The 19255-nt window shown below is 48.8% G+C and overlaps 1 protein-coding gene across 1 annotated transcript in view; it reads left to right on the top strand.

The window, feature by feature from the left end:
• Hlcs (holocarboxylase synthetase (biotin-(proprionyl-CoA-carboxylase (ATP-hydrolysing)) ligase)) overlaps positions 1-19255 on the top strand; it is a gene marked incomplete in the record, with an annotated part of 191247 nt that overhangs the window by 39453 nt on the left and 132539 nt on the right. The window contains 1 exon segment of the mRNA XM_013504641.1: positions 11068-11339. Coding sequence (XP_013360095.1) covers positions 11068-11339 — 272 coding nt within the window.

The following is a 19255-nucleotide window of genomic DNA, read 5'->3' as shown; positions in this document are numbered from 1 at the left end:
CAGGCTGGTCTCGAACTCGCAACGATCCTCATGCCTCAGCTTCCCAAGTGCTGGGATTACAGGCGTGCGCCACCATGCCCGGCTTTCATAGTTTTGTTTTAAGAGTTCTTTTTAGTATTCTGGGTACAAATCTTTTGTCTGATACATATATTGGGAGTAGTTTTTCCCAGGATGTTGTTTGACTTTTCACTTTTAAAAAAATATTCCCTCTTGGCCGGGGATATAGCTCAGCAGCACAGCACCTGCCTGGCGAGTGCAAGGTTGTCAGTTCAATTCCTGGTACAAAAAAAAAAAAAAAAAAAAAAAAAAAAAATTCCTCTTGGTCTTTATCTCTGTCTCTCTCTGTGCTAGATAAGGGACCCAGAGTCTTGGGTTTGCTAGGCAAGTACTCTGTCCCTGAGCTTCACCCAGTGCCCCTTATCATTTTTATTTTCTTTTTCTCCCTTATCTCTTGAAGAGCAATAGTGCCACTTTTTAAAAATGAGTTCCAGTGTATCATTTTATCTTTTTATGGCTCTTCATGCTTTTTTTGTTCTATCTAAGAAAAGCTTTAGGTATTCCAAGGTCAGAACATTTTTTCTATACATTTTATTTTAGAAGTTTTGTAGTTTTACAGTTAGAGCTCTGATTCAAGTTACTTTTTACATACAGATCAGAGGATCAAGGTTTTATTATTTTGCATATAGATGCCCCATTGTTTTAACACCATGTATTCAAAAGATGATTTTTTTCAAGTGAATTACCTTGATACTTCTGTAAAAACTCAATTGAACGTAAATGTGTGGCCCTTTTTCTAGACTTTATTCTGTTCTATTCTGGTAATCTGTAAATCTGTCTGTATGGCAATACCCCATCTTGATTACTCCAGCTTTATCATAACCCTTGAAACCAGGCAATGGTTTTGGCCATTCTAAATATATTCTACTTCTGTAGAGATTTCAGAACCAGGTTGTCAGCTTCTTTAAAAAAAAAAAAGACCTGCTGAGATTGTGATTGGGATTACATTAAACTCATAAATCAACTTAAAGAATTGACATCTTCATAGTAGTAAAATCTTTTGGTCCATGAACTTGGTGTATCTCTTTTGTTATTTATGGGTTCTTTAATTTTCAGTTGAAGAGTACTGGGTAGTTCTTAGTGTACGAGTCTGACACATACTTTGTTTAATGTGTTCCTAAGGGTTTCAGGTCTGTTGATGTCAACTATGGCATTTAAAAAAGAATCGGTGTCCAGATATTCATAGCTACTATTCCTACTAATACACACATTGTTTGTATAATTGATCTTATGTACTGCAGCCTCATTAATTTGGCGGGAGGTGTACTGGGAATTGGACTCAGGACCTCAAGCTTGCCAGGAAAACATTGTGCGCTAAATCCTCAGCCTCTCCTGATTCTTTGGGCTTGTCATGTTGTAGTAATATGTCCCAAGAAGAAACAGAGGTATGTTCACCTTTTTTTGAGAATGGCTAGTGTTTTCTACTATATGGCTGATTTGAAAAAGTTGCATTTGTGTGCAATACATGTAGGTGTTAATTTTACCTAAGTTGTATTTAATTAAACGGAAATCTTAGAGATGAGTATTACATTCCTGAGGTTGTTTCAAATGTTAGAAAAATCACATTAATTAGAGGGATTTTATAAACTCCACTCAAGTCCAATCTGATATTTTTGCTTTCAGCAGAATTAGCTGTAATTGATTTGCCATCAACAATTTTGCTTTTTTTTTGATGCTTTTGTATTCATATCAAGACCATACCTTATCATTGCCTCATTTATTTACTTTTTAATCTCTGGATATACCTATCTGTTACTTGTAGAGTTTTCCTTGGTGAGGAATTTAATGTGCATTTCTACCATGAATGTTTATTAAATATGCGCAGTTTTGCCACGTGTGGGACTAGATGTCCTAGGAGCAAGACAGAAACCTTCATATGTTGTCTTAATGGAATTTATATTTGTTACGGCTCGTGTCTAGCTGTCTCTGCAAAGCCTCGTGCACTCATAGGTGGGGATTTTTGAAGCTGGCTGGATCTAGGACAGTGGTGGCGAACCTATGGCACATGTGTTGTTTTTCTTTTAAGACGAGATATCAATGTGTAAGTTGTTTTTCTAAACTAAAATAGTGTTCAGGTTTAATTGCAGTGTTGGCACTTTGTGATAAATTAGTGGGTTTTGAGAGCTTGTTTGGAGGTTCTAGCAGGGAGCGCAGCTACTCGTATACCCTTGCTGAGGAACATTCCTCCTCTATCGGAGTGGTCGTCCTCTTTGACCCAGCACGAAGCTTCGGGAGGGAAGCCTATGTGGCCATGAGGGAGGAAGGGACACCTGCCTAGCCAGCCAGATTGGCTGAATTAACCCTGGTGATCAATGGGGTGACACATGTTGCGGCCAGATCGCCCTCACATCCAATTAGTGGGTTTTGGGTTGCATTTTGGGCGCTTGTCTCTAAAATGTTTGCCATCACTGATCCAGGATTAAAATACTGGAATTAAGGGTGGGTGGGACTGGATTAGGCCACTGATTGGCTTAGCATAGTTTTGGGAGTGGAAAACCCTGACTGTGGGTGGTACCAACCACCAAGCTCGTATCTTAAATGGGATGAAAGGGAAAGGGAGGCTTGCTGCTTGTTGCTCGCTGCCTGCTGCTCACCATGCCGTGGACTGTTTCTCCTCCGTGATGCTGCCCTGAACCAGCTGACTACCGACTGAAACCTCTACAGACTGAGCTGAAGTAAACCTTTCCTCCTTTTAACTTTGGCTGTTGGGCATTTTGTCTCAGCAATGAGAAAAGTAACGAAGACAATATTCTTGTCTTGGACATTGGATAAGTGGTTGTACAAGTTTGGTAATTACCATTATGATAATGGCTATAAAATAAGGGTTTATAAGAGATAATCACATAACCTAGATTGTGAGGGGTCAAGGGTCAGAGACATCTTTCCTAAAGTGACCCTTCAGGTATGCTCTGGTGGTTGAGGTGGATTTGGAGGTTGAGGTGGGTAATACTACCTACATATCAACCCGTTTGCCTTGATAGAATATGATACAAAACATTTTTCTTCAACAGCATTTCCATACTGCCTTAATAGTTACTAGTAAAATTCAGCTCACAAGCTTAAATTGCTTTTTTGCTTCTCTTAGTTAATTTTGTGTTGCTGTGAGAGAATGCCAGGCTGGCAGTGTGACTTACGGTAGAGCACTAAGTAGCGCCCTGCTGAGATGAGCGTATTAATCCACTCATGAAACCAGAGTGTTCACCGCATAAACGTCCTGCCTTTCAGCACTGTTGCATTGATGATTAAGCTTCCAGCCCATGAATTTGGGGGATTCTCAAGCCCTTACACCCTGCAGTCGTCTCTGCAGCTCGCAGTCATCCTTGTCACTTCAGTGTGTTGGAGAGGACATGCCAGCTGGATGGACATCAGACGGGCGGTCACGTGGTATTGCTGGTAACCAGGTGCTGGAGAGGAGAGGTTTGGGTGGCGTCTCAGTGCTTGCCAAAAGTAGTCAGTTCCATTTTATGGCTTCAGATTGCCTTGGACTGCAGTGACTATAAACTACTTAAGAGAATTAGAAGTGGTATACAGTTGTATTTCTTAAGCGGTTCCTGGTTTCATGTGATATCTTTTAGATGTCCTTTGCTCTGAAAGGCATGTAAAAAAAAAAACACTTGTGCTCTTTGTTTTTATGAATTCTGATTTGTACACTTCTAGGTATTACTTTAAAAAGATGGAGGATTGAGAATACTGCTTCAGTAATTAGGAGACATAACACTGGGGAGGCTTCATTGGGAATCTGGCCCCCAAAGTGCACGCAGATAGGAATAGATGATTGCATTTGGCACGCTGGGATGACCACGTTGCCTGGGAGCGGTGTCATTTGCATAGCTGGAGTGGATTTTCTTGGCACTTGTCACCGGTGCGGTATACACGTCTGTCCTTTCTCCTCTCCTGCCACTGTGCTACTGTTGTTGAGGCCCGGTGGGCTCCACTGTGTGTTTCCCAGTGTGTACAGATTGTACGCACTGGCGTACAGGTGACCAGTGTGCATGACTCGGTTTGGGAGCGACTTGCTGCTTGGCTACTGCTCTGAAAGCCCTACCTGGTGGTAGTTTCTGTCCTGTTTCATCCTGGCTCTTACTGATTTTGAGTAGGGGCTGCACATTACCCACGTCTGATGAATTTACTCTTCTTCCTTCGATAGAGGAGATGGGGACGGGCAGGGGATGTCCCATGTGAGTTTACCTTGTGTTCTGTAGTGTGCTTCATGGGAGCGGATGGTAGCTTCCGGTAGCTCAGCTGGGCCTGGCCTCTTCTGACTGTCTCTGTGCGTACAGGGTCAGCCCTACCACATGCCTCCTGCGGGGCTTCACTCCTCCCCACCCTGAGCATCCTGTGTGGTCCTCGCTGTCCTCTTGCTTCTTCTTTACTAGGCTGTGAGCTGCAGATCGATCTTTTGTCTCCAGCAGGCCTCGGTGAGAGCTGGGTGCAGCTGCTTTATGCCCACCTTCAGCTTCTGCTCTGTGCCCAGCCCTCGTGGCTGTGTGGTTGATGGGGCTGGACGGAAACTCACTTGTCAGACCTCATCTGTGTTCGGAATCGCCGACCTCTAGGGGGCCTGGGTGCTTCCCGTGCCTTGCACGTTCCCCTCCTCCCCGGTGTCTGTATGTTCTCCCTGCCCACATCTCCGCGCCTGCTGCCTCCTTTTCTCTCTTGGCTGGTGATGTGGCTTTCTGCCTTTTGAGGAAGCAGAAGCCATCGTAGGTCCCAGGCAGGGTCCCAGTACTAGGGTTCCCTCCTCTCTGCAGCCTCCGAGCAGGGTGTGAGCAGTGGCGCTCAGGACCAGGGCTGGCCTCCGTCTGTGCAGTTAGCATGGCACCGGGGAGGGCTGGAACCCGGAGGATGAGAGACTGCGTGTCCCCGTTGGAGGATGTGAGCCCTGTGGCTCCCTGTGGGTAGGCCTCTCACCGTCTGGGGCAGCCATTTCTGCTATGTTGCATTTCACCTGACTCGGTGGGACCATTGACGCTGACGTTTTAAAAAATGCATCATTTCTCCTACTCAATCCCCGAAGGTGTTTTGGCCCTCTTTTCCCTATCGTCTCCCGCAGTCTCCTCTGTGCCATTGGAGGAAACTACCTGAGTTTTGTCCTCGGGCTGTGTAGTTTCTCCCCTCCCGTCACTCCAGGGAGACCTTGGCCTCTGTCACACATTGAAGCTGCTTTCACCAGCGTCCAGACCGGCCTGGCTCCCTGAGTCCTCTGTCCAGCTGCTTCGCAGTGCTCTGCTTGCTCTCCTGCCCCCTCTTCTGGCCTTTTAGTCTGGACCACAGGCCTCCTGCAACGCGCCCTTCTGCCTGCCACCACCCATACACAGGCTGGGTTTTCTTGGTCTCCGTTGCAGGCTTCTCCTCACTTCCCCACACCCAAGCACTGACTGCTGTTGTCAGCTGTGTTCCTCAAAAGGATGCGCTGCAGTCCTGCCCCAGCACCTCCGAACCTGCCTGTCTTTGGAAGCTGGGTCTTTGCAGATGTACCAAAATAAGCTGAAGTCATTAGAGTAGGCCCCTAATCCAATATGACTGGCGTCCTTAGAGGACGGACACCGAGTCAGGACTCAGAGGAGAGCGCCGTGGGAGGACGGCTGTGGAGACAGCGTGATGCACACAAGCCGAGGAAGGCACCACCGAAAGCTAGGAAAGGGCGTGTTCAGATCCTCCGCAGAGCCGCGTCAGCCCACCCTGTGCCGCCCCAGCAGAGTGCCTGAGACTTCCCAGTGAACAGGAACTTACTGGCCCCCAGCTGCCGAGCCTGGGAAGTCGGAGACGGGGCACCGTCATCTGCCAGGGGCCTTCTCACTGCATCTCGGTTGTGGAAGGGCAAATCGGGGAAACAAGGCGGGCCGGCGAACGGAAGGGCACCAGACTCCTGTTTCTGTAAGGAATCCTGTCCGTGGTGGCATCCCTGCGAGGAAAGTGTTGCTAACCCGCCCGTGATGGAGAGCCCTCAGAGCTGTCACCTCCTGGAGGCCCCACCTTCCGACCCAGCTGTGCTGAAGTAAGCTTTGCGGCCACGTTCAGTCCATAGCAAGCTTTCAGAGTGGGCTCGGCTGCGCTGACACCTTGACGTTGGACTTGCAGCCTGCAACACGAAATAAATTCCTGTCCTTTCAGTCCCCTCCCTGCACTCGTGGTCCTTGTTACCAGACGCCCAGGGAACGATTGCACCCCTCGGCGCCCTCATTTTCTCTGCGTCCCTCCCTCCCGCATCCCGTCCTCTCCCCCAGCCTGAGATGGTCACGCGTAGTCTGATGAGCCCCACCTTTAAGCCCTGGGTGTGGCCGCCCCCGAGCTGTGGCTGGCGTGTCCTGTCCCTCCTGCCGCGTCCATTGGGTTCTGGCACGAGTCACTGTCAGTGAGCTCAGAGCCGACCACCGACGACTGCTGTCCACACCTGCCGTTCCGCCGCATTTCCTCTGGTCACTGTGTCCTTCCCGGTGGCTGGGCCTGAAATCTTGGGCTCAGTTTTGACGAAGCCCCCAGTTTCTCATAACACCGTGAATGTGATGCCTTAGCAAATCCCACAGCTACTCCTTCCGAGCAGGCTGGGGTTCTGAGCTCCCCGTGGCTGTTGCCATGCTGGTCCGGGGGTTATGACCTTGCTCTGCCTCTGCTTTAGTCCCATCAACACGGCAGTCAGAGGGGGTGACTGCTGTGGATGGAGCACGTCTCCCTCACGGGCTCCTCGTTGCTGCCAGCTGTAAGCCCTATCTTCCCTGTGGCTGTCCAGGGTCGCCCAACGTGACCCCAGTGCCCCGCTGCCCAGTCGTGCCTGTTCCTCCTCGGAGCCTGTCCCGTTGCTCTTCCCTGGATCACCCGTATAAGTGACGTAGATGACAGAATCGCAGTCGTCTGTCGCGGAGCGTTGGGGATGTGTTGGAGAAGTGAGTTGTCAGGCGATTTGGGGCTGTAGGAACATTATACACACTGAGCTGGCCGCGTGTGCCTGGGTATAGATCACGTGACGCCTGCCTTTCCTTATACCTCACCTGCTCTGCAAGACCTTCCGTCTACCTGACCCTTCTGGCCTGCTTTCTACACCTCCTCCCTGCTTGCTTGTTTGCCCTCTCCTTCTCCCTGTCTGCCGTTCCGCGCACTTTGCTCGTTAGCGTTCCTATCGTGAGGCCCACACCGGGGGTCAGCTCGCTGAGGACAGGAGCTGGGACTGTGTTCAGTGCCCCATCCCTGGGCGGCAAGGTCTGCCAGCGGGCAAGCGTCCAGCCATGTGTGTGGAATGGGTGGCCCAATGAGGGCGTTGCTCACATGTTTTAGTTGAGTTTGTTATTTTCATAGTAGCTTAAGTTTATTTTACTCTTTTTTACTCTTAATCATGCCCATTCCCAAACAGAAGAGTAGAGAACAGTGTGACAACCACCTCAAGTACCTGTCACCTCTACTTCGCCATTGTTAAGTGTAGCCTGTGCACTTCACCTGTTTTGGAGGTGCGTTACAGATACCATGGTGTTCACATTTCTGGAAATCAAGGCTGTTTTCTGCTATGCTTGATGGCTGGGGAAGGCCCGTGGTGCAGGTGGTAAAAGAATTTACTGAGGACAGAAATGAGCAGAAGGAAATTTATTGATGTGAGGACCATGAGGGAAAGGTAGGACACTCAGGAGCGGGCCCCCACTAGAGCTCGGAGGGGATGGTTTCATGGTAGGGGACGGGGCGGGTCTGCTGCCCGCTTGGTAGCCGTGTCTGTGATGGTGAAGAGCAGCAGAGCAGCAGGTGTGGCTGCGTTCCTGGGAAACGCTGTTTTGATGTCTTGAAGTGCTGGTTGCCAGGCCTGAAACATGAGCAGTGTTCTGGTTATGGACTATGGCTGGACGTCCCTCCAAAGCCTCGAGCACTCATAAGCAGGGCTTTGGGGAGGAGATTGCTCTGTGGGGCATGACACTGGCTCATCAGTGAATGCTCATCAGTGAATTGATTAGCCGAGGGTTAGGTTTAGAGCTACGTGTGTGGTGTTGGGGGTGGAGCCTGGTCAGAGGGGCGGGGCCTGGGAGCTCCACCCCTCCCCTCTTCCTTAATCTGTCTGGTTCCTGCCCTGTGAAGGGTTCTTCTTGGGCATGCCGTTTGCCATGTGCCCTATCTTGGAGTCAGCCAAAACTCTGGACAGAAACCATGACAAACTGAGCTAAAACAAACTTCTCTTTGCTTATGGAGAAAGAAAGAAAGTAGCTTTGTCGTGCTATATTGTCACAGTACCCTTACCACACCCATTAAAACTGACAGGAATTCCTATTGTTATTTATTTATTTATTTATCTTTTTATTATTTTAAAGAGTAAAAGAAGGATAACATAGTAATGGGGGGCTTACCAAATTACAGACAAACTGGTAGGAAATTATCAATGGTTGTTGTTTTACATATTGTTATCTACAAGATAGTTTCTCAGGAAAACAAATAGACAAATAATAGTGAGTTACAGACAGAAGTGGTAGGAGATTATCAGTGGTTGTTGTACTATACTTTGGTATATCAAAGTGGTTTCTAAAGAAAATAAATAGAGCTATACATGAGTGACCAATTGAATATTCATTGACTTCTCAAAGGTTGTTGTAGGAAACACATAGTAATAAACATACATCCATTTGCGAAATAGCATAGGAACAATACAAACATTACAGAGTTATGGACAGATTAGTAGGAAATTATCAGTGGCTGCTGTAATACATGTTGGTATCTTCAAAGTGGTTTCTCAGGAAAACAGAGATACGCAAGAAAGATCTAACAAGTAGTTACAGGCTAAGGGTTGTGAAAATAGCAGATTACCTCCTCACTGGTGACTCCTTTCACTGAGGTGTGATGGCTGGATACCAGGATTGAAAAGAAGGACCGAGAGACTTGCACCTGTGTCTAGCAACAGGCTGTTTTCTTTTTCCTCTATAGTCATGATTACTCGGGGCTCCTCCATGGGATGACAGTCTGGCCAGAGGGAGAAGGCAGAGTATGCCCCGGGCCCCCTCATTCCTGTTAGACTAACTGGTAGGATGGGTCTGAGCTCTGGGGCCTCCACTTCAGAGGGCAGACCAATCTCCAGTGGTCACCTTTGCATTCAGGGCATGGCCCACGGGGCTTCTTAGGGCAATTCCTCTTGAGGTGGCCTGGCTTTTAACAGTAGTAGCAGATGAATGTAGTTATCGAGTTCTTCTTGGGGCCCCGAGAATCAGACTTAGGGTCTGTTTCTCTTAGTGCTGCAGCAAAAGCAGCTGCTTTTTCTTGGTCTCTTTGTTTTCTCTCCTTGGCCTCCTCCTCCTCACGGCTATAGATCCTATTGTTATTTGATACATGCCATTCATACTCAGATTTCCTGGCCGTCTCACAATGTTTTTTCCAGCTAGCCCATTCAGCATGGGATCCAGCAAGGAGCCACTCATTGTGCATCTGAGGGTCACTCAAGTCCCTTCTAATCTAGAGGCCCATGGTGGAGATTCCTCCAGGCCTCACTTCTTTCTGGGTTTCTTCCTTCTGAAATCATTTAGTCCATGTCCTACAAAGTGGGAGTGAGTGGTAAAGGCTGATTGGGTTGAAGTGTCACCCTTGAAGCGGCTTCTCTGTAGTGTGGGAACTTTGGGACTTATGAGGTTTTTTCCTTGAAGGACCTGGCATTTGTATGAGGATGCCCGAAGAGCTTGGATCTGTGTTCTGCAGTCCCTTTGGGATAATGACTCCCTTGAACTGCCAGATCCAAATCAGCCACCCCAGATGCAGGCCCCAGGGGCCTCTGGTGTCTGGAGTCGGGGAGGGTCGCCCTTGTGGTATAAGGGTAGAAGAGAGAGCTGTGCCTGGGTTGGGCGGTATGTGGTCTAGGTTCTACCTTCCCACCTGTGGATTTGGATTTGGGGCAAACAGAGAGCAGCTCTGGTTTTCCATTATTTTCCCAGTGTGGAAATTCATTTCTGCCTTGTTGGTGGCCAGGGTTCAACTCGTCTTCAGGAGAGGAGTGATGGTTCTCTAGAGGCTTGGATGCTCTAGTACCTTAGTGCTTTGTGTGTTGTGACTTCTGCCACTTAGGGCTTTTGTTTGTTCATTTCACAGATACGATAATGAACTTCCTTGTGAGGCTAAAGTTTAAAGACACAAGAATTTTGTAAGATGCACAGAGGACCTGAGAGTTACTCATGAACTTTGGAGCTGGAGGGAACTTCTGAGACCTAATTAGATAGGAAGTATGGTGATGAGCTGTCCTAATTTCCTTGGATCTTGATTTCTAAAGTTTATCACCAACTTAGTGTCCTAGTCCATTTTCTGTTGCTGTGCCTGAATACTTGAGACTAGGTAATTTATAAAGAAAAGAAACTAATTTCTCACAGTTCCAAAGGCTGGGAAGTCCAGGATGGAGGGCCTGCATCTGGTGGCAGCCTGCCTGCTGGTGGGGACTTGGTGCATAGTCTGGAGACAGTGCAGGGCCCCGCCAGGAGATGGCCCCCTGGCTTTTACCACAGACCCACTCTCGTGATACCAAATCCGCTCTCCCAGTAACCCCATAATCCATTAATGGATTAATCCACTAGTGAGGGCAGAGCCACTGTGACCCTGTCACCCCCCAAAGGCCCCAGCTTCAGATACCATTAACGTATGAATTTGGGGTTTAAGTTGCCAGCATATGAATTCTGGGGAGAAGCATTCAGACTATAGCACTCAGAATACTTATTACCATCTGGTAAAATAGTTAGGATGTAAAGAGTATGTCCGTCAGCTTTTACTGGTCATGAATTAAGAACCACTTATGTTACCCAGTGGCATTTTTAGGAAAAGCTGCAATCATCTAATGAAATGACCAATTACCGTCTTTTCACGTCTCTTTTTCTCCCTTCCTTCTTCCCATTCCTTCTTCCCTTTCCTTCCTTCCTTGCTTCCATCTTTCCTTCCTTCCTTCCTTCCTTCCTTCCTTCCTTCCTTCCTTCCTTCCGTCTTTCCTTCCTTCCTTCCTTCCTTCTTCACTTCCTTCCTTCCTTCCTTCTTCACTTCCTTCTTTCCTTCCTTCTTTCCTTCCTTCTGACACAGGAAATCCGGGATCCATTTATGCAGTGGCTGGGGAGACGTGTGGATGCTGAAGGAGTAATAAAATCCAGCAAGCTCTCCCTTAAGTTCGTTTCATCTTACACACCGGAAGTGGAAATCACCCCGTCTTCTGTACCTGTGGTCACCGATGCAGAGGCCTTCTCATCAGAACACTTTAACTTAGAGATCTATGGGCAGAATCTGCAGACCAGACACCTCGGGAAGATAGTCCTGTTTGCTGAAGTGACCACCACGACCATGAGTCTTCTGGATGGGTGAGTCCAGGGTGGCCTCGGGCACCACTCTGAGAAACCAGCGTGCAGGTTCTGCCCTGTGACCCATATCGGGGGTGGGAGTGGGGAGTGGAACATAATACATTTTGACAAACCCACTAGCTAGGTATGTGTACTCCTGACTTCCAGGAACTACAGTGTAGGAAGCAGAGTTAAGTAAGTTCTTTGATTAGAGATCTGTATTTTATGGTAAGAGAAACACAGATCTCTTTGGAGGTTTTTTTTTTTTAAATTTGTTTGTTTTGATAGAAGATCTCAGGCTGGCCTTGAACTCAGTATGTAGTGCAGGCTGGCCTCAAACTCATGACAATCCTCCTGCCCCAGCTTTCTGAGTGCTGGAATTCAGGTGTACACCACCACACCCAGCAGATGTGTTTTGTGGCTGTCTCACTTCCCTTTCCAAGTGTCATCAGGCCTTTCCAAGTGTCCTTGGAAAAGAGAACATTATGAAAAAACGTTTCACAGGTGGCACTGTTTCGCAGGTTGCTGCTTTACTTTTGTGCTGTTATAATCTGTGTTAAGTACTTACTTTAGGGTGTTTTGCAGAGGTAGTAGTACTGCACATTTGAGAGACTGAGTTAAATTGAAATATGTTGGAGCTTTACATTTTCAAAACTGTTCTGGTGTGTTTGTACCTGGTGTATTTTGTCAGGCACCCTGTAATCCCATTTGGATATTTGAAATTTACTTTTAGTGCAGGTTTCCCTTTTTTCCTTCTGTTCTGTAGACGTAAGTTCCTCAACTTGTCAGGGTCCATAAATACATTTTAGTTTAAGAATTGGAGTTACAGAGGGAGGAAATAGAAGTGTCTTCCCTCAATGTAAGACCAAAATTTGAGGAATGGAAGATTCCTCAAAAATAATAGAATTTGTAGTTTGTAGGTATTTATCCATTAAACTGCGTATATAATTCACATGTGGAAGTATTTCTGCCTTTGTTCTTCATTTCTGGAATGTAATATGTTGATCTAAAATGGTAGATAACTGACCAGGCATGGTGGCTCATGCCTGTAATTTCAGCACTTGGAGGCTGAGGCAGGAGGATCACTGTGAGTTTGAGGCCAGCTTGAACTACATAGTGAGACCTTGTCTCAAAAACAAACAAAAAAGGTAGGTAACTTTAGCATGTTTTGACGGTTCACACCCAAGGTCATCAGAACAGCAGCACTAGTGTGTGGAGTCCAGGAGAATCGGCGGAGGTGGGCAGGGTGGCGAGGGCACCGTGGCTGGGTTAATCACCAGCTTCCACTTACGGAGTTAATTTGTGTTGTCGTAGGTATTCACTTCATAGAGGGAGAAGCCTGTTCTCGTAGGTGGAAGGATCCAGACTTGCTTGTGATATGGCCAATATAATCTTGTTTTTTTTGAGACGGAGTTTCACTCAGCCTCTTGAGTGCTGGGGTTACAGGCGTGCGGCACCACGCCCGGCCAGTGATCCTGATTCACTCAGGAGAAGGCTGTGTTTCATGTGAAAAGGCACAGACGGTTTAACAAAAGACTTCTAGGAGGTGAAGTTTGGTTAGAAACATACCAGTACTTCCGGACCATCCCTGTCCCTGTGGTGACAGCGAGGAGGACTTCGTTTCGGGACACACGCGCCTCGCCCCGTCGGAAGTGTGGCTGTCGAGCCTGTGCCGTGGGCAGCGCATTCCGACAGGGCGGCGTGCATCCTGCCAGGGCTTCTGTTTGATCAGCTGCTTGAGTTTTATCCTGCTGTCCAAGCTATGTTTTATGACCGGGCACACTTGCGTGCACACGCACACACGCACACACATGTCCTGTGTAAACACACTGCTTCAGCACTCTTGAGTATCAGTAAGTTCTTTCTTCACATTGCGCTTAAGACAAAAATGCTGCCCCAAGCAAGTCAGTTGTGTGAAAGTATGCGAGACGCTAAAGCCGAGAGCTGCGCTTGTCAGTCCCAGAGGCAGAACCTTCCCTAGGATTAAGGGTTCTTATTTTATAAAAGAGAAAACTATTTTACCCTCTCCTAGGGCATCCAGCCTTCTTCCTCTTCTTTGGTCCGTGCAGAGTGCAGAGGATGGAATGGCTCTGATTATTAATTGTTAACCCCCTGCTGGCTCCGGGGCAGCCGTGACTCAGCGAGCCTGCTCAGAACTTCCTGGGGCCGTGGCTGTTTAGGAGCAGGTATTTAAAGAGGACCTTGGGTGTCAGAAGGACCCAGAGTGTCCATAGGGGGATCATGGGAGAGGTCCTTGAAACACACAGACAGTTATGTGTCAAGAATACAAGCAAAGTTCTTCCTACCCCCAGTGTTTATCTGCTCGCTAGGGAGGCAGCTTAGGGAAGCAGCCTGTGGGGCCGACGTGCTCCAAAGCTGTCTCCTGCAGATGCTGCTGCTGTGCTTTGCGTGGACGGGCCGATCTCACGCGTGATCTTCTGTGCCTTGTGGCGGTCAGACGCTGCTGTCCCTGAAGTGCATGGGCTGCTGTTTAGGACTGGCTGCGTGGGGACAGTTTGTTTCCAAATGCTCATAAAGACAGATGTGTGGCGCTTTATACCATGCATGCCACTTCGATGGGCCAGGCCCACGCTGCCTGGGTTCACTCCCAGGCTGATTTCTCTCTTCACATGTATGCTTCTGTGGCAGTTCAGTAGCTCTTTCCTAGTGGGTGGAAGGCGAAGTAAAGGTTAGGTTAGATGTAGGCCGTTAATTGTAAGATTCTTGGACGTTTTTCCTCTGTCAGTCCTCTCTCTACCTTGGAACATGTGTTAGCTAGAAACTGGGAGTTCTGTTCCTAGGAAGAAGTACATAGTGGGGACATCAGAAGTTCCTGCTACAGTCCCAGGTACCATGCACACTTTCCTTTCTCTGCACAGAAAAAGCTTATGCCCTCATTTGGGGTCTGGTTATTGTTTTGAAGACTGAAGAGTCACAGCACTGGACAGGCCAGCCTTACGGATTCTGTGGAGAGGTCTCTTCCAGAGCTTTACTTGGCCTCTAGTCAGTTTGCCTGACTGGTTCCACGTGAGTAACAATCAAAGATACTGTACAACAGATTTTAAGCCCGAATTCTCTGGTCTTTATAAGGCCTCAGTACTCTGCTCTGCCTGCATACTTGTGGCTCCCTTGGGCTGAAGGAATCAGTGGGCTTGGGTGGAACCAGGCTCTGGACCTCAGGCTGGACGCAGGCTCTTGGTTCTCTCTGGTGAAACATCTTTTTGCTGGTGGAACAGCCCTGTTGGTTCCAACTTAGACTGCCAGTTGCAGACAGAGAACTCAGAAGATTTGTCTTCTTTTCCACCTTTTTCAGGTGGGATAGCTCTAGGTGGACATTCGTCTCATCCAGTTTTGACGAGGGTGTTCAAGAAGATGGCAAACATTGATACTTTGATTTTTTTCAGAGCTATTTCTTATAGTTAGATAGCTTTTAACAGACAGCCGGTCTACCTCCCACATTACAGACGTGCTGGGTCCCATTGAATGCTCGTCTGCTGCATGACAGCAGTGGCCAGTGATCGGTCGCCTTGTGGGACTCCTGCTCTTCCTGCTTGCTCCCTCCCCAGCTCCTCCCCATCAGCCTGCACTTTCAGGCCTCATTTCTGGGAGGCACACACAAGCTGTAAGACTTAGCACACCTCATGTAGGCACCTGTGTCTAGCACTAGGGATCCGTCAGGCAGGATTAAGTTCTGCTGTAGGAGATAGATATCCTTGAATAAAGGTGACTTAAACATGCAGCATGTTTCTCTCCTTGTGGCTGAGGAAGGCTGAGGTGTGTGTATTGGGGGTTGTTGCTGGCTCATGATGCCGAGGACCCTGTTGAGTCATCCTGCAGCCTTAGGACATGGTGACCAGGCATGGATGTTCTCGTCATAGCCAGGAAGCAGGCTATGCTCCATCCCAGAAGGTGCGCCTGACCTCTTTGTTCCTAGCCCTTGACCACAGCCTTTGCACATGACCTGCATACAGAAAAAGGCCAGGAAATCGAAGGGTCTCTGTATGCAGTGTCCATGAATCCAGCTGAAAACCAGGCTTCTGTTACTAAAGCGCAGTGCGGTAGGCACCAGGGGACAATTTAGTCTTTGTCATGGGCAGGGACTTCTAGTTTTCTCAGACTTCTAAGAAAAACAGCCGGAGACCCATAAAGTAGTGTGTGCACTGTCACAGCCCCAGTGCCCCCTCGATTCAGGGTCAGGTGTGGAGGTGATTTCTTGACGTGTCACATTTGTTTTGATTCACTGCACGCTTCAGACCATCGGAGGCATTTGTCTTACATTATGGTAAATCTAGGAGGATTTGGAAGTTTCTCATCTGACAGACATTTTGGTGAACACCATATTTTTCTCTTTGGATTGCAAACCTAGCCTCGTTACCGTGGTGCCCGAGTAGATGCTGAAAGCTTTCATTCTGACCCCAAGCAGGACGAGCAGGCAGGTCTTGACGCTGTGCACCGCCTCCTTCTCACCCTCTTCCTCCTCGTCCTTCTGCCTCCATGGCGACTTAGAGGCCACGTTGGTGATTCAGAAGGGGAGCAGCAGAGAAACTGGGGATGTGCCACGGTAACTGAGTCAAGGCAGTGGAAGGATTTGTGGCTTCCTCTTCTGGAAGTGAAAACCAGGTGCCATTCCCCTGGTGTTCTGACTTGGCTGTGTCCCCGGTGCCTTGGGGAGAAGAGGATCTTCTGTCCTTATCTCACCTTCTCTGGTGTATCTTTCTGGCCACAAGATGCTTTGCCACTCCATCATCAGAGGAACATCTTCTGGACATGAAGCTCCGTGGTGCTGGTTTGTTTGACTTGAGAGCCCACTGTTTTTCTTGCGGCGCCATTTCGTGGTAGGTTTCCCGTGTCCAGTAGCTCAGCCGGTGGGCGGGCCTGGGGGCTCAGGCTCGTGGCTGTGTCTGGGCCCGGCGCCTGCATTCTGTGTTCATGTCCTGCAGCTGCAGCCATCAGCAACTGTGAGCTCTAGGCAGTGGCGGGGTCAAGGCGGGGGTTGGATGTGCCTGCAGATCCATTGTCCGGTACTGCTGGCAAAACTCCCTCCAAACCTCCCTGTGCCCTGGGGTGTGGGAGGAGCCTGGCACATCCCACCTGATGGAGAGATAAGTGATGATGGACATAAGCCGTGGGGACAGTTCGGGGCCAGATGGGGCAGAAACGTGTGGGGTAACTGAGTGTTGTTATTTTTGGAATAATCTTTGATTTGAGTTGTAATCTCTTTTTTGATTGACCGATGCCAAGTCTTATCATCTATTGAAATGACTTAGGTGTGAAGCCAGAGTTTGTACTGATTTCCTTTGTGCACGTGTCCAGTGGCCAAGGCTTAGCTATTTTTTTGTTTGCAAAGAATAATTTAGGTGTCCTCACTAAAAAGGTTGTTTCTTCAGCATTGTTTAAGTCCCATGATTTTTCAGGCCCAAGTTTGCCTTCAGCACTTTGTGGCATGAGCCAGGCCCTGTGATACGGCCTGGAGAGGAGATGACGGTAAGGTCCAGTCCTTGCCTTGCGTTATGTCTGCAGAAGCACGTCCTGGTGTGTGGGGCAGTTCTGAGCATTGTACTTGCTATGCTTGGGCTCAACGTGGGCATAGCAGATGTGACACAGGGAGAGAGGCAGGCGGGGGCTGGGTCTTTTTGCTGCCGTCATTGTGTGTTAGGCATGGTTGCTGATGTCGTAAGCTCATAGTCTAGAGGGGAAAATAACTAGAACCAAGGTTTCACCTCCTATTAGCTCTGTGACCTTCAACCAGCTCTGTGTCCTTCAACCAGCTTTGTGTCTCTTCTCTCTGGGCCTTGCTGCCCCCAGCTGTGAGGTCAGGGGCAGTGGTAGCTCCCCTGCTCTGCCCCCCACCTGCCTACCTTGAGCTGCCCCCAGCCAGCTTCGTCTTGGGCCTGACTCTTGACTGGCATGTCTCACGTGGGCCCAGCCTCCAGTGAGTTGAGGGGACATTGTATGGGACACTGTTGACATTCCGTAAGCAGAGGGATCAGAAAACAGGGTCCCGTGAGACAGGCTTTCGTATTTGTTCTTTGGAGGAACTGAGAGGGGAGGGTGGCCACCAACTTCTGGGAAGAGTATTTGGATTTCAGGTTTTGGGGCCAACCCCAGCCCTTCATTCCTGTGCCCACATACCTCGCCCATCCGAGGCATCTCCTTTCCCTTTCTCCCCTTTGGGTTCTGCTTGCTGAACTGCTCCACTCAGCACCCCTCCCCTGGAGTCCGGGCCTGAGAGGACAGAAATTGGGCTGGAACTAATTTAATGGCTGAGTGACCTCACAGTAGAGAAACAGCCGGATCCTAATAGGGGTCTTTGTCTACATTTCCACCCTGGCTGGTAGCATGCCAGTCAAGAGTCAGGCCCGAGACACAGGTGGAAGCGATTAGCGCTGTCATAAAGTTTGAAAAATTGATTCTGGAGGCGAAGTGAATAGATTGGACTTGACAGTGTTGTCCTAAAGATTCTAAGGGAAAATTCTGTAGTTTAATTTGAAATCCCTTGATTATTCCTTAGCTTTCCAGATGGCGTCTGCTGGTGTTTTGCATGTTAATGCCGGCATTGTGTCACTGGTGCACTATTAGTGTGCGTACAGGTAATGAGCAGCGAATGACTCCGTTGTGAGTGCCCCGAATTAATGAGATATTAGTGCAATTGTGAAATAAAGGGTTTTTAAGAAGTTGATTGCTTTGGAGTAATTAGCGTGGTTTTTTTTTTATGGGCCAATTTTGTACTTTAAAAGTGAAAATGATTGCAGAGTTTTTCGCTTGTTTTAATGTTTACTTCTAAATTGAAGGTTAGAATACAACCCCAGCCTTCGACTTGGGCAGCAGCCGTGACTGAGGAGGGCGGCTCACCAGCAGTCTGCTCCGTCAGGTTTACGTTCTTGTTCCAATTCAACACCTGAAGGAGTTAACCTTTCGCTCGCCAAGCTCCTGAAGATGGGTTATTTTGTCGCCTCCCCTTTAAGTTTCAGTGTTCTGGCTCTTTAGGTTTGTAACTGGTTTTTTAAAGTAGGGTACACTCATGGTGATGTTTACCATTTTACAGTGGGCACGGTGTGTTCTGCCCAGATGACATTTCCCTGAGGACTGAACGATCCGCTTCTTCACAGTGCTGATCTCACAGCTGGCACTGCCGTGACACAGTGGCGTCCACAGGCTGGCTGGTAACAACGGGAATCCCTGCTCACCCCATGGGAGGGTGGGCATTTGAGGTCAGCGCTCCAACATGGCTGGGTTCTAGTGAGGCCCCTTCCGGATTCCAGATTGCGGACTCTGCTCAAGGGCTGGGAAGAGCGAGAGCACCCTGAGAGTCCCTTCGATAAGGGCACTAGTCCCTTCACAAAGGCTGCGCCCCCCTGACCTGCTCACCTCCCGGTCCCTCGCCTTGGGGGTGAGGGTTTCACATATGAACGGGAGGGGACTCAAACACTGTGTCTGTTGCAGTTGGACACTATTTACAGGTCAGCCGGAGACCCTGATCCCTGACTACACTGTCCAGAGGAGTGCGGAGAACATAGCCACTGAGGGTGCAGGGATGTGGTCTCCTTCAGGGAGAGGCGAGCTGCCGGCCGTGCAGGGACTCGGCCTGCTCGGAGCGCAGTGCAGCTCTCTCCAACCTGCAGCGCAATCTTGGGATGTCCTTAATGGTGGCCACCTTAATCTCTGCAAGGATTATGGGGCTTGCAGGATAAGAAACAGACAACGTGGTATGCGCTGGGGGATGCTGCCCACGGCTCACCCATTCGCGGCCCTCAGGGTGGATTGCCTTACCTTGCCTTGCGCTCAGGGCTTAGATCGGGGATGTGGTCCTGCTACCCTGGATGGAATCCTAGTTCCACCGTGTACTAGGCCAGTAACCTGGGGCCAGTTGGCGACCTTTCATGCCTCTGTTTCCTTACCTGTGTATTGTACTTGGTGATTGTCTGCTTTTTTAAAAA

The sequence above is a fragment of the Chinchilla lanigera genome, unplaced genomic scaffold (assembly GCF_000276665.1).
Source record: "Chinchilla lanigera isolate Chin_1 unplaced genomic scaffold, ChiLan1.0 scaffold00006, whole genome shotgun sequence".
Taxonomy (NCBI): domain Eukaryota; kingdom Metazoa; phylum Chordata; class Mammalia; order Rodentia; family Chinchillidae; genus Chinchilla; species Chinchilla lanigera.
The sequence above is the reverse complement of the archived record's forward strand: the minus strand, read 5'-3'. Positions and strand labels throughout refer to the sequence as shown.